We start from the raw sequence: 26,684 nt of genomic DNA on the forward strand, positions 1-26,684 counted from the left end.
GACAGGGACTTCCTCTCTGCCAAAAGGGCCACTCCAGCTTTTGCGTCTGCTCAGGAGGAAGCAGGACTTGCCTTCCCATGCAGCCAGTGCTGCCAGCATCAGGACGACTCTCTGTGATGAGGGATACAAGATATCCTCACAGTGTCTGTCTCCAGTGAGGCGGCTTCATGGTGGCGGATGTCAGAGGAAAGCCAAACAGATAAGAAGCAGGAATGATGCCCCTGTGTTTCCTCGTTGCGCCAGATCGATGGGGCAGATAGGCAGCTGTGTGTGTGTTTACACAAGGGCACCCAGTTGGGGCTGTGATGCCCGATTGCTACGCCCACTGGGAGGAAGTAAATGGTTAAAGTAAGAGAAAGAGAGAACGGCAGATAAAGAGAGAGGGAGTTACAGGATCTGCTCTGGTTTCTCATCGTTACTTGTGCCAATGTGCCCGCGCTTGGCTGTGCATTTTTATAGCGCCGTTGTTAATTATTGTAATTATATATCATTATTCCGGCAGAGAGAGAGAGATAGTTTCCACTGATGACATGGGGGCAGTGTGCAGGGCCTGTTGTAACTCGTGGGATGGAGAAACGCTAGCCTGCATGTGGGTTTGATCTGCCTGAATGAGAATGCACACACTTAAACTGGAGGCTGAAATGCAGAGCAAACACCACATACGTAATGTATGTTCAGTCCTGAAGTCAAAATTACAGCTCGTCATTGTTCAGACTGAAATCTGAATCACTGAGAAAGCAGCAGGATTGTTTTTAGTGGTTTCTCTAAAGCTCTTGTTTTGTGTGGAGTGTTTGGTCATGTGTGCAAAGACAGTGAAAATGTGCGTGTGTGTGTGTATGTGTGTGTGTCAGTGAAACAGAGAGAGCTTGAGGTGACCTCTGGGGGCTGGTCCAGAGCCACCAGACACCCGCTGGTTCACCCTCTCTCTCTGCTCTTCCCTGACCTTTGACCTCAGGGTGAGAAGGGGGCGTGAGCCAGGAGCTGGGAGAGTTTATTATTTCCTGCCTCTTCTCTCCTCATCCTCTCATGTCGTCCTCTGTGAGAGAGAGAGAGAGAGAGAGAGAGAGAGAAAGAGAAAGATGAAGAGAGTGAGAATGAGGACGTGAATAAAGCATCTGTGTCTCATTGGTTAGATCAGAGGAATAAGCCAAGCATTACCGACAGCCAGAGCTAAAACTGTTGATAGTTGATCAGTTGTCAAGTCATTTATCAAGCAAAATTCAGAGCATTTGCTTGTTCTGGATTCTCCACATTTGCTGCTTTTGTCTGTTTTACATAATTGTAAATTGAAAATCTTTGAATCTAGGAAATTGTGCAGACCAGTTTTCACCATTTCTTTACAGAAAAGTAATCAACAGATCAATCAATAATCTCAAGAGGAGGCTAAACAAATTGACCTGCTTGATTGTTGAGCAGATGAAACAATGTTTAGGTTGGAGAATGAGGGTTACAAACCTGTTCAGCTTCGCTGATCCCACCCAGACATCATCCTTTTAATTTGACCCACCGTTCAGCCCTGGTCAGCCCTTCCGCTAACGTCTGCGAGCCACCGAAGCGCCAGTGTGAATATCACAGCTGGACGGCCATTGTCCCTCTGGCCTCAGGCTCAAACCCTGGTTACCAACCAGCAACCTGGGATCAAAGCTTGCCTGGATTACTCTTAGAAAAAGGAGGAGGAGGTGCCACAGTCGGAGGGGGTCGGGTTGAAAAGGATAGAGGAATGCTCCTAATTACGTGCCCTCCACTCCTTTTCTGTCTCTCACTTTGGCTCTTCTCTTGTCTCCCTGTGTGTGTCTGGGCCTGCACTTCAGGCTACAGTGAACCTATGAGGAAGCAACACAGTGTGACAAGAGAGTGATATTAAGAGTGAGGCGACAGTCTCTCCACAGCCACTCCATTAGCAGGAGATCTCAGGAGCCCAGTGGGAGAGAGCAGGGGGGCAGAGAGGCTGGACATTCCAGCCTCCGTGGAGACACTGAAGTGGGTGAGAGGAAGGGTCAGAGGAGAGGGTGGGAGGTGGAGATCAAGGAGTGTGTAAAGAGGATGTGTCGTGAAGATTAGAAGGATTGCTGTATGGGATTCATTTGGAACCTAGTGGATTTTTTCCCCCCCTGGTCAGATCCACCACCACCAGCTTATTTTTCTGTTTATTTCTGGCTCACCTCTTCTTCCCCTCCTGTGCATGCTGCCATGTTTCCTGGCAGAGCTGTGGTTTCACGAGTTTCTTATCTCTTCTGTGTGTTGCAGGTTTGCTGAACAGACGAAGGTGTACGTGCTGGGCAACACGGCTGCTGACAGGGGTCAAAGTGCACCATGGACAGTGGCCTAAGGGTCCTCCTGTCCACTGTGCTGTGTCTCAGCCAGTCTCTGCTTATCAGCTGCTCATGTAAGTTGTTGTCCTACTCTAAGCTGTGTAGAGATGGAAGTGATAAGATCTCTTTTCCTGTAAAAAGAAAACTTCCTAGAAGTCACAGTTGCTATGAATATTTGTTCAAAGGTCCCATATTGTACAAAGTCAGATTTCCATGTGTTTTTTCATTATAAAGCAGCTCTAGGTTCTATATTAATACTGTGAAAGTATCAAAGCCTCAGTCCACAGAGAAATGCACACAGCCTGAATTCAGAAGCTGAGCTTTAAAACCAGCCGTCAGGACTTCTGTAACTCTGTGATGTCACAACAAAACAGTCACCGCCATGCCCCAAGTCCAGCCCACCTGGACCACCATCCAACCTTACAGGATTTGGCTTCTCTGAGTGTTTACCTGAAATCTGCTATACTTTTGTTTGATCACTCAGAAAACAGTCAGTAAGAGAGGTTCAGATCCTCTCTTCTGATTGGCTCACCGAGCTCCGGAGAGAAGCCTGAGAGAGGAGATGTTAAACTACACTGAGATGGTTTTTGGTTCTTAAAACCACAACTGTATCTTCTTATGGATATAAAAAACTTCAAAAAAAACACACGAAAAGTGTAAAATATGGGACCTTTAAACCTCCACTAAGAAATATTTTATATTAACAATTGAGCGAAACACCTTTAATATGACAGATGTCGCTCGTAGTGACATTTATCACCAACTTTGCTGGTCTTAGCAGCCTTTTAGCCTCTTTTAACTTGTTATTTTGGTTACATGGACTGCTTTCAGCAAATAGTGAAAGTAGATCATCCAGCAGCTAAAGAACCAAACGTGCTCTTCAGCAGTCGTTGGAGACTAAATCAGAGCTAAAAGGACTTCCATGCGTCAGGTGGCTAAATTCCAAATTAAGACTAATTTTGCTCTATTTATGTTAGACTTACCAAGGCTCTGTTTTTCAGCTTATTGTGGAGTTTCTTGCTCCCAGCTGCCCAGAAAATAAATTATTGCAACTTTAAAGTAATTTGTTTTGATTACTCTTTTCAGTTTTAAACATTAGGTCTTGGGGAAGGTTTATCCTGCTGTATATTACAGAAGCAGAAGGGGTTAGCTCGATAGCCATCACAGCAGGCAAAACAGGGTTGTGGTCTCGAGACGGTCAAACGTAATCAGGACAAAGACATCAGCTCTTGCAACATTGTTTTAGTCATATAGATGTTTTCAATCTGTGTGGCAAAAACAACACAGCTAATATCCTGAGGTGTTGCACATTTAAAGGGTCTGCTCTCACTAACCTCAAAGCCATGGACTTTAATCTGTCCAGAAGATATGTGTGTTGTGGTTTTCATGAGCACCTAATGTAATTTCAGCTAAAGAACCATCTATGCCAAAATTACTGATTAAAGATTCTGAACCTGTTTTTTTTTTTGCTCTCGTCTCCTCACCAGCTCAATACCCCTCTTTCACCTCTGAGCCAGCCTCCGTGGTTCAGAGTCAAGGCTCTGTTGCTCGTCTGCGCTGCTCAGCAAGTCCTCCATCAGCTGCGGTTTCCTGGCGCTTCGGAGGCCTTCCCCTGGACCAGGACACCCTGCCTGGCGTGGAGCTCAGCGGGGGCTCCCTCACCATCTCCTCCCTTAAGTCCAGCCATGTTGGCGTCTATCAGTGTGTGGCACGCTTAGACCACGGGCCGGCCATCGCCAGTCGCCTCGCGCGTGTGGACATAGCAGGTCTGTGCACACTTCTACTCACTTCAAAGCGGGCGGGTAAAGAAAGAGAGGAAGTTGCCTTGAGAAAAGGAAGGCCATTTTGTGAGTGTTGAACACTTAGAGAGAATGCCTTTCCTCAGCTGCCTGCTGCTGAGTGGCGGAGGGGAAGGAAGCAGTAGGAGTTTTTACTTGGGCACTCTTCCAGATGCCTCTTGACTCGTATCCTTAATGAGCTTTGGGCCTTCCTGTGTAGTGTGTTATGTTCCTGCTGGGATGCTGCTTGCTGTTGGACACTACACTAAAGGGGTTGACCCTGATCTGCAACTGTATCAGGCTGAATAGAATCACTCACTGCAACAATAAACAAACCCAGTGATCCAACACAAACAGCTCAACTCAAGTAGTGCTGCTGGCCTTCGTCCTTGACTACACTGATACTCAGCGCACATTGAATGACTCCTTTTCTGCACAGAAAGTCAGTTTAACTAAAGAAATCCTTTTTTTCTGTGTCCATGCAGAAATTTCAGAATATGAAGATGGCCGACGGCGGTCATTATCGGTGCAGGAAGGCAGCACTGTTCTCATAGAGTGTCCTCTGCCACACAGTGTCCCTCCAGCGCTTCCTCGACTTAGAGTACGAGGGGAGTGGATGGAAGAGTCGACAGGTATGTTTTGTGGTTTTGAATGATGACTTTGACCAGACTTGGTGATTGCAAATGTCACTTGTTGTTATTCAACTGGAGATAATTTTGTAAATCAATGAGCAGAACTAGTTGTGCATCAATGTGATAAAATTTCTTGATTTCTCAGTTATTTGTCTTCACAGACATTTATTTTTAGTCATTTCATCTATTACATTTTTCTCTGTTGAATTTACAGAAAATGTACTACCTCACAAATATATTAATAGTGGCTAATAAAATCACATGTAGCATGATTGAAGAATTCATTTTTTGGTCGCCCTATAGTTTGCCTGCTCTTGGTTCAAGGTTCAATTCCATTAACCTGCTTAATGCACAATTTAAGCATGTGTAATGGAAACATGTGAATTTCGAAAAACTCGCTCACAGGGGTGGTTTCTCAGACTATTCGACAAAGCAATATTTTGCAAGATTGAAATGGAAACCACTTTTTTTGCCTTCAAGTGGTGTTGCCTGCTGTATCATGCCCCAGGGGGCCAGTTCCAACCCAGAGGCTGCTGTTAATCCATCGTCACATTTAATTGGAATGACATCGCTAGAGGAGAAAACCCAGCTTTATTCACACAACGTGACTCAGTGGAAACACAGACAATTGACAATTGTGTTTTGTCGACTTTTCTAAAGAAAATGTTTCTATTTTGCACAAAACAGCAACAGAAACCTGGCGACTGTCTTGATGCTGTGCAAGTTTTTTGTGTAATTATTGAAACTGCTTTGTCTTCCTCTTTTCAGATGACTATTTAGTTCTTCCATCTGGAAACCTTCAGATCATCTCTGTTTCAGACCAGCACCAGGGCATGTATAAATGTGGTGCCTTCAACCCTGTTACTGGGGAAACTGTCATGCAGCCGCATGGCACCAAGCTGTCGGTGAAACGTAAGTCCGATGACGTTTAATTTAAGATTCACAGGTTTTCTGTTATTGTCTCCTAATGTGGTTGATGTATTTGTTTAGATTTAGACTCCTCCCCCTCAGTGCGGATAGTTTACCCCACTGCCCCGAGGACAGTTTTGGTGCAGAAGTCACAGCCGCTGACGCTGGAGTGTATCGTGTCTGGTAGTCCTGCACCGGCGGTCAAATGGTTTAAGTATGGTAAGGAGGTCATGCCGGGGCCTTTTCACCAACGACAGTACAACAACCTGGTCTTTGTCATGGTGACGAGGAGCGATGAAGGGGGTTACACCTGTGCTGCCGAGACCGAGCAGGGGACTGTGACCAGCGCTAACTACACTGTGAATGTTCTTGGTGAGAAAAAGATAAGAAAAGGAAAGCTGCATGGAGGCTGTTTGCAGCAGACGATCGTGGTGAGGTTAATGTTTGCTCCTCTCCTCCGCAGAGCCTGCATCTGTCGTGGAGGGCCTGAACAACCAGCTTGTCTCTCCTGGCTCCTCGGCTCAGTTTACCTGTAAAGCAAGAGGAAACCCCTCCCCGAACATCACGTGGCTGTTCAACGCTGATCCCGTCACCCCATCACAGCACTTTCAGATCTCCGGATCCTCGCTTGTTATTACAGATGTGACACCGCAGGATGTGGGCGTGTACCAGTGTCTGCTGGACAACGGGATTGGCTCAGCACAGTCATACGGAACGCTTATGATGCAATCAGGTATATATCCATTAGTTCCCTTATACTGATATTATTACATTATTTGCTTTGGTTTACAGAAGGCAGGCAACAAATAATGAAATGATTAATCTTTTTTGTTTCATAGCTTTAGCACAACTAATAATTATTTTCATTATTGAGTTATCTGGCAAACATGTTTGATGGTTGTGTTCTTTAATTAAACAATTAAATGTTTGGTCTATAACGCCATAAAATTGTGACAAAAGACCCTCACAGGTTCTCAGAGTCGGTCAAATTGCCTGTTTTGTCCTCAACAGATATTCCAAACATACTCGGTTTACAATGAGGTAAAACACAGAGGCAGCAAAGCTTAGTTTAGAGTTTTTTATCTTTGGGCGACACTTTTCCTTACAACATGAGTTTGTATCATGACACTAAAAGACTTCTGGAGCTGAAGACATTACAGATCCCAAAGGGAGGCGTTTCAAAAAAGACGCACCTTTGTTAAGTGTAACAGAAAGTCTTGCTAGTGTTAGAAAGGGTGAAAGCATCTTAGGGTCTCTGTGGGCCTGCATATACAGTATCTACAGGGAGTTCTTGCTCTGTGTGTGTATGTTTGTGTGTGTTTTTCTGAGGCTGGTAGTAGAGGCTTGGCCAAGGCCGCCCTCCTCCTGAGCCTTGAACTGAGCTTGAGCGTGAGAGTGAGCTTTGTGCACGCCGTCGGGGATAAGCCCCCGGACGCTGGAATGTAAAGGAGTAGCCGTGGAGGGTTATGACGAGGACCAGACCACCCAGCTGTCAACATCATACACAACTGCCTTTTATTTATTAACACATCACAACCCTCCCCCACCGCTCTCCCCAAATCCCCCAACGCTGTACACCAGAGCCCCATTCCTTAGCTCGCCCCTCTATCTGCAGAGTGATTAATACACGCTACATGTGGTGCACAGGGAGTACGAATCAGACGAAATCAGGCGGGTTCACTACAAAGCAGTTGCTCCCCTTCCACAGACCTCAGGAAGAAGAAGAATGAGCTTTAATATCTGCTGCAGCAGAGCACATTTATACAGTAAAACAGAACGTGCAGCTGATAAGCAGGATGCGTCCAAACACTCTGAGGTCAGTTTGTGTTCGGCTGTTTTTCAGGTACCAGGCACCGGAGCTTATCAAATGCCCTTTGCATTCAAAGTAAACAGTATCACTGATGTGTGTTTTTGTAATTTATCACAGAGAGCGAACTGAAATATGTTTGGTTTTATGTTTGGTATCACCATGACAACTCCCTGCTATCATCCCTTCAGTGGGATGTACCACAGGGGAGATTCTGTCATGTGATTGGCTGTTTCCTCCATGTCGCTCCCATCAACACACACTGTGCTCCCACATCAATCAATCAATCAACATTTATTTATATAGCCCTTTACAACAACCAAAGGTGACCAAAGTGCTTTATAGTAAAATCAAATGGCAAAGCTAGCAGCTCCATTATAGCAACAACCAATGCTAAAAAGATTATTCGATCAATTGATTGACAGAAAATTTATCAGCAGTCGTGATCATTGATTAATAGATTGCTTGTTGAGCAAAAAAGGCAAAATATGCACTGGTTGCATCTTCTCTTAAAATTGAAATCATCGAATACTGGATGTCTGTGGTTTTCAGACTTGTTGGAAAAAACTGTGTGAAGACTGAGTGACTGAAACAATAGCCCTTAGATTATCAGAAAGTTATCATTAGCTGCAGTCCTAGTCACAACTAGTACCTCCTTGCTACATCAGGGAGGAGCTATGTTGTCGTCACTTTTGGAATATGAAAACATACATCGACTTGTCTTCTAATAAGTAAAGCTCTGTCTAATCTGAGGCTCTTGTCTCCACTGATAATCCTTCATGATTTACTACCACATTTACTCCCAGGTGTTCTCCGCTAATGGACCAACCTTTTTTTCTGGGAAGGCTCTGGCAGCGTTTCTCTGTCCAGGTGTAGCAGCACTTAGTCGAGATATATCACTCCTCTCTGTCATGAGGGTGCCGTGGCCTTAATTGCCTCCTCCTGGATCAGTGCGTTGGAGGAGGAGTCACGTCTGTGGTTAGGCTATGAGTCAGAGCTGTGGAGAGGCGAGAGTGTTGGAGGGCAGAGGGAGGGAACGAGCAGGAGAGTGTGTAGGACTGGGGTCTGATTCTCTCCGGTATTTTAATGGTTGGCGTGTGGAATGTGTGGCAGCTGGCTGCAGGCCCAGGATCAGGTCTAGTGTTACCAGCTCCGGGCCCGTTTGTTTTACAAAGTGAACCAGTACCGCACACACCTAAAACACCCCGAAACTGGACCCAGGACCCTGCAGTGTGACCCTGTGGCCCGCCTCGCTGCTTTAACCTCCTTATTCATGTGTTTAGATTTGAATATTCAGTTATGTTGCTCTTTGACCTCTGTGGTGCGGCTCAGAGTCCAGAGGTCCCCGCTCTCATGGGCTGTGCTCAGTGTCCTCCAAATGTCTGTAAAAAAATTCCACCCAGGCTCCGCCAAACCGGTGTCGGCCATAATAAGGCTCCCAGCCTGCATGATTTGCCCAGGTGGACTTCTCTGGCTCTGGTGAAGATTTAATGAAAAAAACAAACAAAGCATGATTATGTAGTGCTGCAGAGATCCAGGTTTTTCTTGTTATTTTATGTAGATCAGAGGGCTTGTTCCAAATGTAAAACTTTCCAGCACTGGTTGTCCTCTGTGGACCTGTGGGGCCACCTCTGTCAGTCACTGACTGAGAAACATTGGTGCCATTGCTTCAGTTTTTATTACACAGTGCTTTCTCCAGAACTCAGCAGGACCAGGTTCTCAATAAAGCAGCCAAATATTAACAATAAAAATACATTGTCAAGGAAAATATACCAGTGCTTAGTTATGCAGGAAGATATAGTATTTTAATTAGAATCCTTTTTTTGAACTTGCAGTGTTCATATATGACATATATGTATTTACAAAATAATAGTACATATGTACAAAATATATATAAACCTATTAGAAATTTCATATATTGGCATATATGTCTAGCCCATACAAATATGTATGTTTATGTATGTATGCTCATATTGTAGACATTTGTAAATATGTATCCATCCCAAGGCCTGTCAATGCATGTTGATCCAAAAGACTGAGACCGCTTTCCCAGAATGGGAAGATAGACATGTTTAAGATTAATGAGAAATTAATAAAAACATATATAAGCATATAGAATTTTTATACACATGTTGTTTTAATAATGTTGAATATGTGAATTTAATATATATTGTTGACATACATGCATATATTTTTTAAAACCAAATTTTTCTATGGGTATTTCATATACAATATAAACTTATATCTTAATATATTCAGAGTGTGTATATAATATAATGACATATCCTCTTTTAGGCGACATATATGACAAAATCATTCTTGATATAGGGGCATATGTCATATTTTACATTACTATGTGGGGTTAAGTTTATGGATGCAAACATAGTTCTAGAGCTGAAAAATGTAACTGCAATAACTAAACTACTTACTATTGACTTAGTTACTTAAGTTACTTAACTAAATGTGGTTGGTTGTCACTCACAGGAGGTTACATCTCGCTTCTTCTCACTGACAGATCCACAGCTGGGCTCCACTGTCGCTGTGCTGCTGGAGGCTTCACCATCTCTCCCGCCCATGCAAAGCGACGAGGGCCACGACGAAGGCGACACAGTCAGCCTGTCAGCTGACAGGAGCAGTGACCGTCCTACTCCGGAGGCGCCGATCATCATCAGCCCGCCGCAGACTCACAAGCCTGACCTGTACGATCTGGAGTGGAGGGCGGGCCGTGATGGCGGCAGTCCAATCATCGCCTATTTTGTCAAGTACCGTAAGGTGAGTGGAAGAATACACACTGTCCCATCTCACTTCTGTCTGTCCATTGTCTTAAAGACGGATTTGAGTTTTGCCATAAACACATGACCTTTCCCTGAAGTGTGTTGTACTAAACCAGCTGAGAATGGGCGAATGTAATTAGTTCATTAAATAAAGAAGGAAGGGCCAGGGCCTGGACTGAGTGAACGCTTGGTCATTTCCTCTTTAAAATCCTGTGTTTGCTTCAGTAATAAGCTCACTCTGACTATAAAACTGCAGCGATACTAGTTAAGACGTTCTTGGCAGCAGGACTCAGTTTTGCTGGAGTTGGAAATTGTGACAGAAATCTCCCAGGCAATGTTTGCGTGGCCGTTCCCTGTCCTCGTTCAAGAGACGGAGCTGGGGAGGATTACAGGCTGACGGATGATTTTGTTTTTCTCTCTGTCATTTTGAGTCATGTATTTGTATTTGTCTTTGTGTGTGTGTGTGGCCATCCATCTGTGTGCGTGTATGTGTGTCAGGTCGATGAAATGGGAACAGTGGTGGGAAGCTGGCACACAGTCCGTGTCCCTGGCAGCGAGAAGACCCTGCGGCTGTCGGAGCTGGAGTCCTCCAGTCTCTATGAGGTGCTGATGGTGGCTCGAAGCTCAGCAGGCGAGGGCCAACCAGCCATGCTCACCTTCCGCACCGGCAAGGGTCAGTACAACCTCTGGCTCATTACAAAAAAACACTCAGACGCTGTTAAAATAACTGTTATTACCAGGGTAACTTTACTTCCTGTGCGCATTAGGCTGTTTAGTGTTTCCCGTCATATTCCTGGGAATAACTGACCACTGGAAGACACCGCATTCCACATTTTCCAACAAAGCTTCAAGAGAACGAAGAAAATGTTCAGCTGCCTAAAACATCAACAGTAAATGTCAGGTTTTGGTGTCACTTCCTCTGAGTTGAAGAGCATCTGCTCACGTCCTGACTCAACATTTCAGGAGTTCAGGAAGTAATTTATCAGAAAAGAAACAACATCTTGCTTCGTTTTCTCCATCAACAACAGCAAATTTCACTGTGTTTTCAAGTTAGTGGTGTAATAGGATCAACTGTAGCTTTTTAGGCTGATATTTGTGTTTCTGCCTCCAGGGCAAACCCATAGAATCACATTATATTTTCAATTTACAGAAGAGGAAGCACAGATAGAGTATATTTTCAACCAAGATGATGTTTGAAAATGAGGTCAGCTCACACTTTCTGTGGAGTAGAAGCAGATGAGAGAGAGAGAGAGAGAGAGAGAGACACCAAATTATAAAGTTATCACACTTCATCACTAAATAACTGCTAGAAGATTAAAAACATCATATACAGCCATATACTGTATCTGAGGGGGAGATTATCTCCTTAAATAACTACGTCCATCACATCCAACATCCAATTATAATCCCAAATGCAATCATAATGATCGAGGTTTTTGTGTTTTTGTGACAAATAAAAATAAGAACAACCGCAAATGTTCTGAAAACTAACAATAATGCTGTACCACAGCAGGGTTGAAAAAAAATGTTCCCTGGTCAGAAATATGTCAAATACTGCCAAAAACCACGGATATGATTGTATCCTAAGGGTGGTTGTTTCACAAAATGGTTCTGAACTAAAAAAAAAAAAAAAAGCCAACAAGTCCAAAAGCCAGGCTCTTATGTCCAGATGTGGCTTCAGACCCGGCAGAGCAACAGCATCTTCGTGAGAAATAGTTGACTTATCTTAAAAAAAAGGTCTTTTCAACTGAAAAATGAATCTCCTGAAATTATGCTTGTTTCAAAATCTTTTCTTTTTTGCCAGAAATATAATTCTCGTTAAGAAATACTAAATCCAAACAATCCAAAAGACTTTTTTTCCCCTCCTAAAACAGTCAAATAAAAAAAATATGGAGAATAAAAAATATCAAAATCAGCCTTTAAAAGCCACCACATGTATCAGTCTGTCTGGAGAATGTGAACTCCTCCCGGGGTCATTAAAAACATTAGAAACAATAACGAGGACATGAACTCTGTATCCTCAGTGATAAATGCTGCTGCTAAATTGTTTTGTTTTTTTATCTTTACTTTCGAATCAGTTTAATGTAGTTATCACAAGGTTTCATGTGACTGTTCTGTTTTTGGATACACACTCACATCACACACTCATCCAAGCTGTCAAGAGCTGTCGAGTGGAAACCTGAAACCCACCCTGATAAAACCAGAGCACCTCTAAAAAACCAGGGAGGAAATTTCAGATTTCAGAGCCAACATCCGGAGCTGTTCCATGTGCTTTTGGTGGAAGTGATAGCCCTGAAAACCTGTCGCGCCTTGTTTTCTTACTCCCAGCCTTTCTTTCTCTCTTTTTTCTCTCCCTCTCAGAGAAGAGCACCTCCTCCAACAAGAACCCGTCCAAGCCTCCTGTCGTCTCGATGCCCCCCAAAGCTCCAGAGGACAAAACCCCCAACACACACTTTGGAGTCATCATACATGACAGAGGTAGATGTGGACACAGTCTGTAAACTCTTGCTTTGCTGCTGCAGCTGCTGGACTGTGCACAGATGTTTGTGAGGAAGTGTCGGGGGCCGTGTCGATGCTTCATGACCAGACTGTGCTGAACAGATCTCTGAGCTTTATGTTTAGATGAGGTCTGCTTTGTTTCTTTGAGTGAGAACAGTGAAGCGATAGTTGACACTCTGTGGATGAAGGATGCTGTAAGCAGAAAGCTGTGAGATTTCACACGGCTTTAAGGTCACGTCTGAGTGTGTGTGTCTGCGTGTGTGTGCATGTTTTACTCAAATTACAAGCCAATTCTGCTGAAGCTCACATTAGTCTTTTCACTAACCCTCCTTTCTCCGTCTCTCACTCTCTCCTGCCCTCTCTAACTTTGTGGCTAAGAGCCCAGGCAGTAAGTACACATTCCTGCATGGCATGCCGCTCCACTGTGATGTGTATTCTCTCCTCTTTTCTTTCTCTGTGAACTCGTTCCATCCTCTCATGAGATGGGGCACGGTGATGCCAGCTCTCATTGCTTCTCTGTGTGTGTGTTTTTTAATTGGATTCACAGAAGTCAGCACGACTCAAAGTTTATCCCTTTCTGTCCCAGTGCCCGAGGCCCCAGATCGCCCAACCATCTCCATGGCGACTGAAAGTTCTGTGTATGTCACGTGGATTCCAAGAGCGAACGGCGGCTCTCCGATCACGGCTTTCCGCGTTGAGTACAGACGTGGCCGCAGCGCAGAGTGGGTTGTGGCTGCGGATAACATCTCGCCCCTCAAACTGTCTGTGGAAGTTCGCAATCTGGAGCCTGGTGAGTTTTCACATAGTTCAACACTTTTCTCCACAGTCCAGTGGAGCGTGACATGATTCCTCTGCCCAGATAAGGGTTTCTTGATCCTTTGCCGAGTGAGAGAAACTGAGAAAACACAGATGATCATCTGGTGACTAGTTTGCTTATCTGTCCTAACTTTAACCCAGAGTGATGTAACCTGTGTCACTGCTGCATCCAGCCGACATCTGACTGTTGTAGTTTATTAGTGACTGACTGAACTGTTGTTCCAAAGTGTTTAGAGCATGTAATCATTGCTTTGAGATGAAACAATCATTGCAGTTCATTTGTTTACATTTCCTACCTCTCGGCTTTAGATAAATGATGAGACTAAAATCACTCAGAAGCTCAGACTTGTGCACCACCATAGCAGGTCATGATTTATTGACAGATGTCTATTGATGCCATTCAGTTATTCTTCAGCACCACTGTTCTCTAACAGCCTTCCTCATTGCATCCCTTTCTCAGGCTCCATCTACAAGTTCCGTGTCGTAGCCATGAACATGTACGGCGAGAGCCCCCACAGCATTCCCTCAAAGCCGTATCAGGTGCCACAAGCCAGCCCACGTATGGCGGACCGTCCCGTGGTCGGACCTCACATCTCATCCACGGACGCCATCAGCGACACACAGATCATGCTGCGCTGGACTGTGAGTACACCACTGACACATGCTACACTCAAGACTAGTGGAGTTTATAGATCCTTTATTTGATGGATAAGTCAGTTTTTTATTTATTTTGTTTTTACAGCTCTTTATTCGATAGATTATTTTTGGAATTTCGGCCAATCATTCCTCTCAGTAATAAATTCACCTTTAACTCAGTTTAAAAGTAAGTCACATCATGTAGCCATCAAGTCCAAGTCAAGTCTCAAATGTCTGACTTGAGACTTAAGTCGGACTTAAGTCCAACTGGAGCCCAAGTGATAAGTGTCAGGTTTGGAGTAAAAGTATGAAGTAGCATAAAGTGGAAAAGTACAAGTACCTTTAAAACTCTAGTATAAAGTCACCTTTGACCACTGTGAAGACCAGCCGGTGGCAGAATAATGGGGAAACCACTGCTAGATGCAGTTTTCCAGCTGGCTCACCTGTGTTTGAGCTGCTGGTGGTTCTCTGGCAGCCGAGACTCAATCAGAGCTTTAATTGAGCGGCTGTGCTGATTAGAGCTCTGCTCCAGCAAAGATTAAGAGGCCCTGTCCGTCTGTGTTTTTACTCTGCATTCTTCAAAGCTGTTTCTGCTGCCTACAACAGTTTGAGCTGCAGATGGATGCAGATAGTTCCCCGCAGTTACTTAACCTCAGACAGTCTCATTATTTCCTGAACTTCAGACAGACAGTGCAATCACAATCTTGCTCGCAGTCCTGTACATCTGCTGATAACAAGCGCTGCCATTAGTTGCCGGAAAATTTCCTCTCTTTGTATAATAATTGCCCACCAGATTGCTGTAGTCGAATGTAATCTTTTTTCCATCCCCATGCAGTATAGTCCCTCGAGTAACAACAACACTCCAATCCAAGGTTTCTACATTTACTACCGGCCCACGGACAGCGACAATGACAGTGACTACAAAAGGGATGTGGTCGAAGGTAAGAGGCAATGCAAGTTTTAATGTTTGTGTGTCTGCGTGTTCACTGCAAATCGGGTGTGTAGCTGGTGTGGAGTGTTTGTCGACAGGCTCATCCGGTGCCGGACGTTAAGCTCACGCTGTGCAGATAAACTGGGAGTAGGAAGGGTAATGGATACTCAGCGTTAAAGAGTGGGGTGCAGTGAAGAGGGGCATTTCTGCTGTGTGATTTATAGAGAGTGCTGTCCCTGGGCAGCAGGGCTTTCTGAAATCTGTTTTTAATAAATGGTTGGCAACTAATGGGCCAGAGCTGAAATATGAGCCTGGCCAGAGGAGAGAGGCTCAGGTTGTTGGGTGGAATGCTAACAGTGGAGCCTGGTACAGGAAAGAGAGGGATGTCCTTTTACTCTGCCCAGCTCTGTAACATCTGAATGTCTCCTCACTGACTGAGACAAATGTGTGCAGGGTTTTGTCCCCAGTCAGCAAGGTTTTGGTGATTTAAAGGACAAAAATGGCTCAGTACGTGAAGGTTAAAAATGAATCAGAGAAAGTGAAGTTCTGTTTGTTTTTCTCTGGATGTCAGGAGACATACAACTGTGTTTCCACAGAATTTCAGTGATTGTATATCAGCTCTTGGGGAAAAAAAAGTGTTAAAAATATCTCCAGCATAATCAAATTTCTACTAAATTATATGACTTGACAATAATTTAAAATTGTGAAGATGATTTTTTTTTCATTCAAAACACTAAATTTGTGCTTATTCTTTTGAAAATGTGTCAATATGACATCTGAGTTTTAGTACCAAACACTTTTTTGGATACCATACTTTGAAGAATATAAACACATTTTTCTACAAACCTTTTTTGTTCATGAATGATATACTGTATGTCTAATGTCTAAGAACTTTGCCTAAAACAAAACAGTACTACTATTCTGACAAACCACTCACTGCCGACTTATGGCACCCAGCTGCTTTTGATTCTCAGCGCTACAGGCACGTTTCAGTCAGCACTGAGGTTCAGCGCCCTGCCCTACGTGCCTGCTGTCGGCACCTTCCCCTCAGATCATCTTCTTGTGTCTTGATTAAAGCTGCATGGTGTTTATTTGTGAGTTAAACTTCTGTGTGACTCTGTTTTACAGCACAGAGGAGATTTAGCTTTAGCAGCAGGTTTCTTTTAGTGCTCCCACTTACAAAGAGTTCAGATCTACCTTTCCGGTAGAAGTTAACACATGTGCAGCCATTTATTATACTTCATATTTAACAAAACACAGCAAGAACAGCAGCTTATTTCAGCCTCATTTGCCGGAAATGTAGCATTTCCAAGTTGGAGATTGTCGTCTCATCTGTGATTTCAGAGCACGTAGTAGTGGCGTGATTGTATGTGGTGGTGCAGCAGTGTGTGTGTGTGTGTGTGTGTGTGTGTGTGGACTGGGAATACTGGAGGTAAGCCAGGACAAACATCAAGCTGCCATATATGGAGCTCATGTAGAGTAAAGCAACTGTCTGGGCCCTCGTGGGACTGATGGAGTAAGAGAGAAGGGTGGCGAGGGAGGGGGTGAGAGAGAGAGAGAGAGAGAGAGAGAGAGAGAGAGAGAGAGAGAGAGAGAGAGAGAGAGAGAGAGAGAGAGAGAGAGAGAGAGAGAGAGAGAGAGAGAGAGAGAGAGAGCATGAAAGAACATGACCTCCATGACAGTGTGAGGCACGAAGAGGAGGTGGAGGGAAGGTGGGAAATACTGAGTGTGAGTTTACAAAGGCGACATGAGTCAACGCTGACGTGCAGAGGAAGTGGTTTCTCACCTTTGTCTCCCGTCGTCTCCCCCCCCTCCGTCTCTCCTGCTTTCTCAGGTGTAAGACAGTGGCACATGATTGGACACCTCCAGCCCGAGACCTCCTATGATATCAAGATGCAGTGCTTTAATGATGGGGGAGAGAGTGAATACAGCAACGTCATGATCTGTGAGACCAAAGGTAAGAAGCGACGTGTGTCAACCGAACCGCCACTTTATCCGACGTCCAGGCATGTTTCTGTGAAGGCTGTAACTTTAATGATGGGTATGATCGCCATAATTACACAACATAAATGTACTGAGTTTTATGACACCTGCAACAATAGCTTGCATTTTATAGTTTGGCACTGTGTTATTTTTTCTTTGTCGCTAGCGGGTAAAAAGCTGCTTCTCATGTCTCCTCCTTCCTCTCTGCTGCAGCACGTCAGTCCCCGGGGTCGCCCAGCCAGCACCCCATCACCCCACCGGGCCCCCATCCGCAGGAGCCACCCAGCCCTCCTGGGGGGCTGCTGTACCTGATTGTGGGCTGTGTTCTGGGAGTGATGGTGCTCATCCTGCTGGCTTTTATTGCCATGTGCCTGTGGAGGAATCGCCAGCAGCACAACATGCACAGTGAGTTTATGGAAAAAGCTCAAACGTAGAGTTGCTGCTGACACTGCGAGATGTTGCATAATGTGTTTTAAAACCAGCTATCATTTTCCATGTGTTGTGCTCATAGTAAGTCGTTAAAATGAGTGCTGGAGGACCAGCAAACAAACAAAGAGTGGACTCCATTTCATATATTCAGATAGTTGGCCCCAGGACAGCTTGTGCAGCATATTCCAAGTGTTCATAGTGCAGATATGGATCCCACAGTGCCTGCAAAACTGTTGGATGGACTCTTTACCAGACCTCTTGGATCAGTAAATACTCGAGGTTTTGTGGCTCAAAGATTTAGGGGAAATTCTAAGACTGAGTTACAGGTGTTTTTTTTGTGGCAGAATGTAACCTGAGTTTTGGAACTGATGCTAAACAATCTTTTTATGATCTCATTTCGACAAATATAAACAGTTTTGTCCTCAGTGCTGTCTCTTAAAAGAAATCGAACATCTCAAAGTCTTGTGTTTAATTTTACTTATGCACAAGCTGATTTAAATGAACATTGCAGCATTGCCAATGTAAAAAAAAACAATCCATCTGTACCATAGACTGTATATAAAGATGGACGTAGTCTCTGTCACATCACACATAGGTTTCAGAAGAGCGGTTCTGAAGCTCAGCATAGGCTGCTCCACTGTTGCCATCTTGGCAGTGCCTGACTCCGCCTAACTCCCTGCTAACCAAAAAATGGCGAAAGAGGCGAAGCGCGTGTAAAGCTGGATGTTGGTGCATGCCAGTTTAATTACTGTAGCAAGCATACCCTCCTGTTAGCATCGTTAGCACAGCTGGGTATCTGGGTGTCAAAGGCCAAACTGAAAGCTAATTCATTTGGTGGCTAATTAGCCTGTTAACTGGTTAAGATAACAAGCCGGGTATGATGAACGCAGACACCTGCGCCTGCTAAATAGTGCGAACATATTTATAAAATAATACTAGAATTTCACTTACCTCAAAAAACAGGAGCAAAGACTTCCTCATCTTCTGTTAGTCAAAAAAAATCCTCCAAAAGGCTCAAACATGGCCTAGACATTAAATGCAGTGACTCCAATTAGCTGAGGTAATGCCTAGCAGACAGCTAATGACTAGCCAACTGTGACAGTACACACCTGCCACTCAAAGAGACCACACCCTCAATTATACATAACTTTAAGCCTTAATAAAATTCTAACCAGTGAGATATTTAAAGTTTCACCCTGTGTACAGTTAAGACCAAAAACTGTTTTTTTGTTGTTGTGATGAAGTTTTTTTTTTTTTTTTTTACTAGACAAGATCAAAGTTTCAAACTGCTCTCCCCCTCAGTCCTCACCGCTCTGCTTCTTTTCTCTGCCGTAGAGTATGACCCTCCCGGCTACCTGTACCAGCCAGCAGAGATGAACGGCCATGTTCTGGAGTACACCACGCTGCCTGGCACCAGCCGCATCAATGGGGCAGTCCACGGGGGCTACGGTCATAGTGGCCCCATGTTACCCCAAGGGTGCCATCACCTCCACCACAAACTCCCCAATGGCTTGGCGCTGCTCAACGGCTCCGGTGGCCTGTTCTCACCTGGCCACCCACACAGCCACGATGGCACCCTGCCCCACAGCACCCGAGACTGCGAGCACTCGCACCCTCACCACCACCACAACGTGAGTGTTGCAGTTCAGACACCACAAAGTGCTCCAGACCACGAGGCTGGATGCCTCTTTTATGCTGTACAAGTATTGAATGAAGTGTGGTGTTTACTTTATGTACAAATTCAGTTGAGTTTGGCTAAATCTGTTGTTTGTGTTCTCTTGTCAGGGTGGAGGCTTGTACACAGCTCTTCCCCAAACAGAGTCCTCTGATTGTATGAGCTGTCAGAACCTCTGCAACAACAACAGGTCAGAGAAAATTTGTGTTTATGGATATCTTTTGCTCTGTTGTGGGCGTCTGCGTTTCCATTTTCAAAGAAATCTATGTTTATTTTAAATATCAAAAATTGGGTGTTATGAGAATAAAGCATCAATAACATGAAAATGCCAGAGTTGGACCTGAAAAGTGACAACCACTCTGTAGTTTAAGATACTCATACCAGACACTACAGTGATCACTGTCCTGCTGCAGCAGAAAGTGCAACAACATCTGGGTGACATCTGTATTTTCAGTGATAATTGATAAAAACTGAAAAAGATGAACTGTGTGGATATCACACGAACGAGCTGGCCAGAGAAAATGAAGCATAACTCATATTTCATTAGATGCAGCTGAGACAAAGTGTTCTACTTTGCTTGTGACCCCTCTCAGCCGAAAACACACATGCACACATGCACGCACACGTTTGCCCTCCTGCTAGTCCTGTTTATGTACTTAAGGGTCCCCAGCATCACAGTTTACCCTGTGTGCACCCAGCCAGCAGACCTAATGAGCCCTGTGTTTATTTACCTCCGGCTGCTGGGAAAAGGGGGGGTGTGGTCATCATCCAATCATGTACCGTTAGAGTGAAGCTAAGTTTAGGGAAACATGGTGAGGATCGCTGCGTGCAACCGTCTACGTTTGGGAACTTCACCAGAGAGCAAAACCACAATGTGTCACAGTTATTTAGAGGCAACGAGACTGGACCTTTAATCTCCGGTTCAACTGTTAAATGCTTTTTGCAGCTGTGCGAGAGTGTTCCAGTTGTGTTAGAGCTGTCATTGTTTTGGACACTGTTAGGAGTGTTAACACAAGGGTTTTCTGTGTCTGGCTGAAAACCCACAGATATCTACAGAGAGGAAGAAATGGCACAGTATGTAAATCACCGCTGAGTGTTGTCAGTGGGTGAGCACTCAGCAACGCACGGGCACCTTATAAACAAATGTATGTGACCCACTTTTTTTTCCATCTTCCTGTGTCTCTTTTTCTGAGCAGATGTTACAACAAGACCAATGGCACTTTCTCCAGCGGCACTCTGCCTCTAATGCATCGCGTGGCGCCGTGCCAGCAGGACGGGCTGGAGATGATGCCTCTGGGCCAGGTTTCATCACAGTGCCACGGCCCCGACAGCCGGATGAACTCTGGTGACCAGGAGGCCGACGCAGGGTACCAGCCAGATGAGCACAAGGAGTCCTCGCCCTCGCAGCATTCCTGCTGTCTGGTCGGGAACAATGAAAACTGTCCAGCAGACAACACTGGTGAGACACTTTTTTATGCCAAATGCCCACCAAATATTTCCATGTATTTTAAATTGCAACAGAGAACTGAAACTTCTCACCACCTCTTTAGCCCTGGTTATGCAATTTAATGTTTTATTTATTTAAAAGGAAGGCCACATAATTGCAGATAGTTATTGGATAATCTTTGAATCAAAACACCACTTAGTTCTCAGACTTACTTAAAAAGGATATACAAAGACTAGATCAACTTAAGGCAAACTAGATCAACTTAAGGCAGACATGACCTTATTCCCTTCTGATCACAATAAAACTAAGGTAATATATTGCAATAACACTGCAATACTGCTTTTAAAATCATTTTTCATAATCATGATTTTTTGGATGGTAGTAACGTTGGCTTGCGAGCAGAGAAGTATTTTCAAAATAAATGTAGGAATAATGCAGAATAATGATATTAAAATTAGACTGATTTAATAGCTTTTACAGTAACATGGTATGAATATATTTGTCAACCATGGAGCTCACTGTAATTATAAGCTTAGACAGTCATGGGAATAGTTTGGGAAATACACTTATTTGTTTTCTGTATTAAGTCCAACTTTTTTTTTTTTTTTTTATGTGTAGAAATGAAAGGCCCCATATTGTATAAAGTGATATTTCCTTGTCTTTTTGTGATTATAAATCAGAGTTTTATATTAAAACTGTGAAAGTATCAAAGATCTCAGTCCACAGAGAAATGCACACAGCCTGTATTCAGAAACTGAGCCTTAAAACGAGCCGTCAGGACTTCTGTAACTTTGTGATGTCACAATGAGACAGTCACTGCTCTTAGCCATGCCCCAAGCCAACCCCACCTGGACCCACCATCCAACCTTACAGGATTTGGTGTCTCTGAGTGTTTACCTGAAATCTGCTATATTTTTATTCAATCACTCAGAAAACAGCCAGAAACGGTCAGCCAATCAGAAGAAAGGCTCAGAGCCTTGCCTCTGATTGGCTGACTGACCTTTTGTTACTAGAGCTCCAGAGAGAAATCTGAGAGAGGAGATGTAAAACTACACTGAGATGGTTTTTGGTTCTTAAAACCACAAATATACCTTCTTATGGAAATCAACACTTGGAGTAAAACACTGGAAAAGAGTAAAAGGTGGCACCTTTAAACAGATGAGATGTTACATGGTGATTAGTGATATTTAAAGGTGCTGTTGCTGGTAGGCAGATTTTGTTAACATTGGACAGAACCAGTCTATTTCTCTCCTTTTTCCAGTCTTTGTGCTAAACTAAAATAATCTGTAGCTGGCTACAGCTTCATATTTACCAGACAGACGTGAGTGGCATTGATCTTTTCATCCAACTCTCGGCAAGAAGGCGAGTAATCATATTTCACAAAATGTCAAACTATGTCTTTTAGACATTAGAGCTAAAAAAACAAATTCCCTGAAGATAAAGTCAAAACATTTATTTCGACGCCCTCATGGTTCAGCACTATTGTGAAATCAAACTCTTCTACATGCCTTTCTGGCAAGTTTTTTAAATTATTACCAGTCCTCATGTTGTAAGCAGACAAGCTATATAGCATCACCACAAATTACACTGTGGGCCTCTGCAGAATCTGTGCTTGTCTTTTTTAATATGAAGTCTAAACCAGAGACTCTCCTCTCTCCCTGTGTGTGCAGCTGAGGAGGAGCTGGAGTGTGTGGACACGGAGGGGCCTGTGGTGTGCTGGGAGAGTCTTGGCCTGCCAGACTTGGACTGTGACGAAAAGCCTGGGTGGATCTCGAGCAGCAGCCTGGCAGGAGAGCTGATCCAGCCCGGCCCACAGGAGGTCTGAGTGCAGCCCACACACAAACACACTCTCCTGCAGTGTGGAGGGACTTAGAAAAAACAGGCAGAGAGACAGTTGTGGAAATACAACAGTGGAAGGAATGAAGAGGACCAGCGATGGGATAGTCAGAGACACTGCATGTTACGGTGACAAGGACACAAAACTGTTGATGGACTGAGCTGAGCTGAGCGACGTGGGAGGAGAGAGACTGAGAGCAAAGCCAGATGGAGAGAAAAGGGAGCGTTGCTCCAAGACTGAAACTACATCCCACTGGGGGGAGGACTCTCATAAAAGATCAAAAACTCTTTAGATGACTTATTTATTTTTTTGTAGTAGTAAAATATTATTTCATATGAATGTATCTGTTTTAAAGAAAAAAAGTTTGTCTTTTATATTATTTATGCCTTTTGGATGAGAAAAACCTTTTATTTTTTGTTGTTTCGTCCCTCTGTGTTCCACTCAAGTGTGGAGATTAGCAACTGTCTGTGTAAAGTTTTGTAATAATATAAAGAGAAGATATGGAAGAGTACACAACAACCTATTTTCACTGTCTTTCCTCCACGACTCTACACGCAGCGCCAGATGAATGATTGCCAGAGTGAATTTCCCGGCCTCGGTTCAAACCCATCGATATTTCTGGCAGGTCTTTGATGTGGCTCTGTGATGGGCTGTTCCACCGCAGTGACCCCTGAACAGGGTGAACATTCCCCTCACTGTTCAGATTAAGGCTGCTGCTCTTTGCTTCAGTGAATACTTGATAGCTCATCACTTTACGTAAAATGCTTTGAGAGGACTTGTTGACCTACTGGCCCCAATCTGTTGGAGGAGTTGGGTAGTTGCATTTAAACAGAATTGTTAAGTGTGAGCTGCGCTCTCACACTTACATACAGCTTTAAACTGCTGCTGGTAAACACAGAATACTTCACCATCGTTCCTGATTTTGAGACCACACAGGTGAGCTGTGTCTGACAGGTGAGATTCTACCTGGAAGAACTAAATCTGACTGTAAACTTTAAACACCAGAGAAAACTTCTCTCATTCTCTCATCAGTGTGGTGTTCTTGGTATAAAAGGCTCACTTCACCCACATCACAAAAACCATGTGCTTTTATTTCCCTGTTGTGGAGTTTAGTAATATAGATAGTATTGTTTCACTGTACGGAGAAGAGAGAAGAAATTAGTGATCATGGATGTTTTGGATCAACCAGAGTCTGAGGAGACATGGCGCGAAAATCTTCAGTAATTCAAGCAGCCCAATTTTGTTTTTACCTCCTCTGTGTTGGTTCACAGACAGAAATCTCAAAAGGCAAAACTGTGACATATGAAACTAAATGATCTGCATGGCTACATATTGCCAGGAGTTAAGTGGGAAAATACGTGATTGTTATTTATGTGAGGCGATCCAAACTGGGCAGGTTGATTAAACAATGACCATCTGCCCCAGTTTAATGACATTACACTCCACTGACCTGCCAACATGCAGACCTGTGTGTTGTAGCTGTATTATTTCCCTGTAAACTGTGGTTTATTAGAAATAGAAGATGAGCTGAAGTTCTGTCATCAGAAGTTGCTGCGCGATGCTCCTGCTGCACTGCAGATAACTCATTCATAAAACAGTTGTAATATACTCTTCTCAGGTTTCAGCCTGAGTCAGCCAAGCCCATTTTCTAAAGGCTTAAACCCTCTGTTGGTTTTAAAATAATCTCCATGGTGTGCTGGCTGATTGGAGTTGATAGGATTGCAGTGGGGAAGATGACAGGGCCGGCCGTGCTTCACTGAGGATGACTGCGGTGCAGGCTTTCCATGCCTGGTGCCTGTCTGCCTGTGTTTGTGCCAGAGTCGGCTGCCAGTGCTCAGGCCCCGGCTCGCCTGGCATCTCTCCTCCCCCTGATGGTATAAGGGATATTCCTGGCACACGGATTTACTCGCCTGCTGCTGAGGCGTGGCGCAGCTTCTTCCGGATGTTATTTTTAGTCTTCATGGCGGCTGTTGTGCTGTTGAGGCTGGTGGCATTTGCCCAGTTGACTTGACTTAAACTCACTTCTTTCCCAGGAATAGCCCACCTGAGTTTCTCAGTCCTGAAACCCTGTAGTGTTTTTGATGTACACTGATCAAGAATTTTTTTTTTTTTGTTGGGAGGCCAAAACAAAAAATGACTCAAGGCCCAGGATGATGGAACAAGTTGGCCATTCTTTGCACAGTCTCATCCACTTTTTCTTCAGCTTTTCTTTTATTTTCCTGTTGTAGCTTATTTGAGTCTCCATTATGATTGCCTCGGTGCCGTTAGGAAGAAAAGGGATCTACACAATGGGAAGGAAATGAAGCTGGAAATGAAAGAGAAATGGTCTTGGGAGGGAGAGGGGATGCTGACAGATGCAGGCTGGGCTGATGAGGAAAAGATAAGGGCAGGGTTGTCTCTAAATGAGCTGCTTCTCCATCTCCCACGTCTGTCAGTCGGCACTCTCCCTCAGCCCTGCCCTGCACCCTCTACCCACGCAGCTACACCCCTTCATTAAGGAGCCCATGGGAACAAGAAAACTCATTGTCCGCCCTGGAATTTCTGCCCCTTGCTTGCAGAGCCGACCTGTTAACGCCAGTCCCTCTCCCCTCCGCCCACCATTCTTCCTCTCTCCCGTCTCCAGCACACCCTGAATGAATGCAATTCTTATGAATCGGGCAGTGTGTTGTTAACTCTCTTGATTCAGCCCCGGGCAGTTTTATCCTTGAGATGTCACAAACCACAAGTGAAGCATGTTGTGGTTGGATGAACTCCAACAGCATTCCAGTGGGTCCCTGCTAATGATGAGCTCATGTGCAGTATGAGACCAATGATCCCTAGGTCCCCTTAAGGATATCGGCTGTTTATTTGTAATCAGGCTCATGTAGATCATGATGCATGTAGATGCCACACAGCTAACAACTACTGCACCTGTTGCATTTAATCAGGAAGAAAAGCAACAATGCAGCCTCATCTTTATCCCAACTGCATCCATTCAATCGCCCCCATTTTCTCCCTGTCAACACACTTCCAGCAGAATCAGTCTGCTCTGGATCAATAATGAGTCCACTGATGACAAGGAAGTTGGACCTGTTGACAGGAGCTCTGCTCCAGAATGAAATCGATGGTGCTCACATGAAACTCTCAGAGCCAAACATGAGGAAATGTAAATGGTTGTTTTTTATTCACCGACCACTCAAGGATGTCTGTGCACAACTGTGAGTAATGTAGTATGTTTATTTTAATATGGATGAATTATTTGGGAGAACGTTTGCTCTATGTGCAAGGATTTCTGTCAAGGTATCTGTCGGTCCAAAGAAGCAAAAATGTTCTGCAGAAATTATTCAGAGATTTCAGCCTCGAGCGATGTGCTTTAAAATGCTGAGATGTGTCCGTCTGCTCCGATGTGCCTCGGCCTCTCACTCCGCCGAAAGTGACAACACACAGTTGTTAATGAGCACAGTCTCTTGCACTTTAAAGAAAGAAAAACAACACAGCAGGCTGGTTATTGAAATTAAGAAGAAACTGGAGTGAACAATATATTTGAAGAAAAACAACAACAACAACAAAAATAGTCTTGTCTAATGAACCCACAGCCCAGATGGTTTTAATAATCAACACAATACAAGACTCGTGAAGTATTTGAAATGGAAACCACAACCTCAGGTCTACACGGTGTCACGCTCCCTAAGTTTATATGGCTACAAAGATGGCAGGAGACAATAGAGCAGTCTTTCACTAATCAAAGTGTTGCAGTGTGTTACAGTCCAGTCTGGTGTTAAAAGATCAGTTCATCCAAGTGACAAAAAAATAATTCTCCAATTTGCCTCTAATGAAATTTTAGTCATGGAGACTTTTTATTTGTCCAGGTTTTACCTGGTTCATCCGTCTCTGGCCCAAAACAATGGAGCTGGCTGGAGCTGGATTTGTTGGTGCCCTCTGCATTAAAAAACGAAAAACAAAAAACAAAACTGCATTTCAAGATTTTTAACCAGATTGGCTCCAATAAAAACCTGTCCACAGCAAGGTCTGTGGATTGTCCTGAGTCACCACAACATTGTTTCTAAAAAGACACATTGATGGAAACATTTTAAAGGAGTATGTTGTTTTGCAGTTGCTTAAAGTTGTGGAAACTGATGTAGCAGAGGCTGAGTGATCTGATTTTTAGCCCTAAATAAGGATCAAGCTCCATAATGCAACTCAATAGTCAAACAATCAATCAATCATCAATAACTTGACA

The 26,684-nt window shown here is 44.1% G+C and overlaps 1 protein-coding gene across 2 annotated transcripts in view; it reads left to right on the forward strand.

Annotated features, from left to right (window-relative positions):
- cdon (cell adhesion associated, oncogene regulated) overlaps positions 1-22,984 on the forward strand; it is a 34,011-nt gene extending 11,027 nt beyond the window's left edge. For both annotated transcript variants that reach the window (XM_071496505.1, XM_071496506.1), the window contains exons 2-19: positions 2,248-2,386; positions 3,800-4,078; positions 4,576-4,722; positions 5,491-5,634; positions 5,713-6,003; positions 6,095-6,364; positions 9,954-10,210; positions 10,711-10,885; positions 12,574-12,690; positions 13,298-13,501; positions 13,988-14,169; positions 14,999-15,104; positions 16,929-17,051; positions 17,291-17,482; positions 18,842-19,137; positions 19,292-19,371; positions 20,378-20,640; positions 22,299-22,984. In XM_071496505.1, coding sequence (XP_071352606.1) covers positions 2,314-2,386; positions 3,800-4,078; positions 4,576-4,722; positions 5,491-5,634; positions 5,713-6,003; positions 6,095-6,364; positions 9,954-10,210; positions 10,711-10,885; positions 12,574-12,690; positions 13,298-13,501; positions 13,988-14,169; positions 14,999-15,104; positions 16,929-17,051; positions 17,291-17,482; positions 18,842-19,137; positions 19,292-19,371; positions 20,378-20,640; positions 22,299-22,453 — 3,354 coding nt within the window. In that variant the 5' untranslated portion in view covers positions 2,248-2,313 and the 3' untranslated portion in view covers positions 22,454-22,984. The remainder of the gene's footprint in view (positions 1-2,247; positions 2,387-3,799; positions 4,079-4,575; positions 4,723-5,490; positions 5,635-5,712; positions 6,004-6,094; positions 6,365-9,953; positions 10,211-10,710; positions 10,886-12,573; positions 12,691-13,297; positions 13,502-13,987; positions 14,170-14,998; positions 15,105-16,928; positions 17,052-17,290; positions 17,483-18,841; positions 19,138-19,291; positions 19,372-20,377; positions 20,641-22,298) is intronic.
- The last annotated feature ends 3,700 nt before the right edge of the window (positions 22,985-26,684 follow it).

Source organism: Trachinotus anak, unplaced genomic scaffold (assembly GCF_046630095.1).
Source record: "Trachinotus anak isolate AG129_WGS33_773 ecotype Australia unplaced genomic scaffold, CSIRO_AGI_Tana_v1 ptg000014l, whole genome shotgun sequence".
Classification (NCBI taxonomy): domain Eukaryota; kingdom Metazoa; phylum Chordata; class Actinopteri; order Carangiformes; family Carangidae; genus Trachinotus; species Trachinotus anak.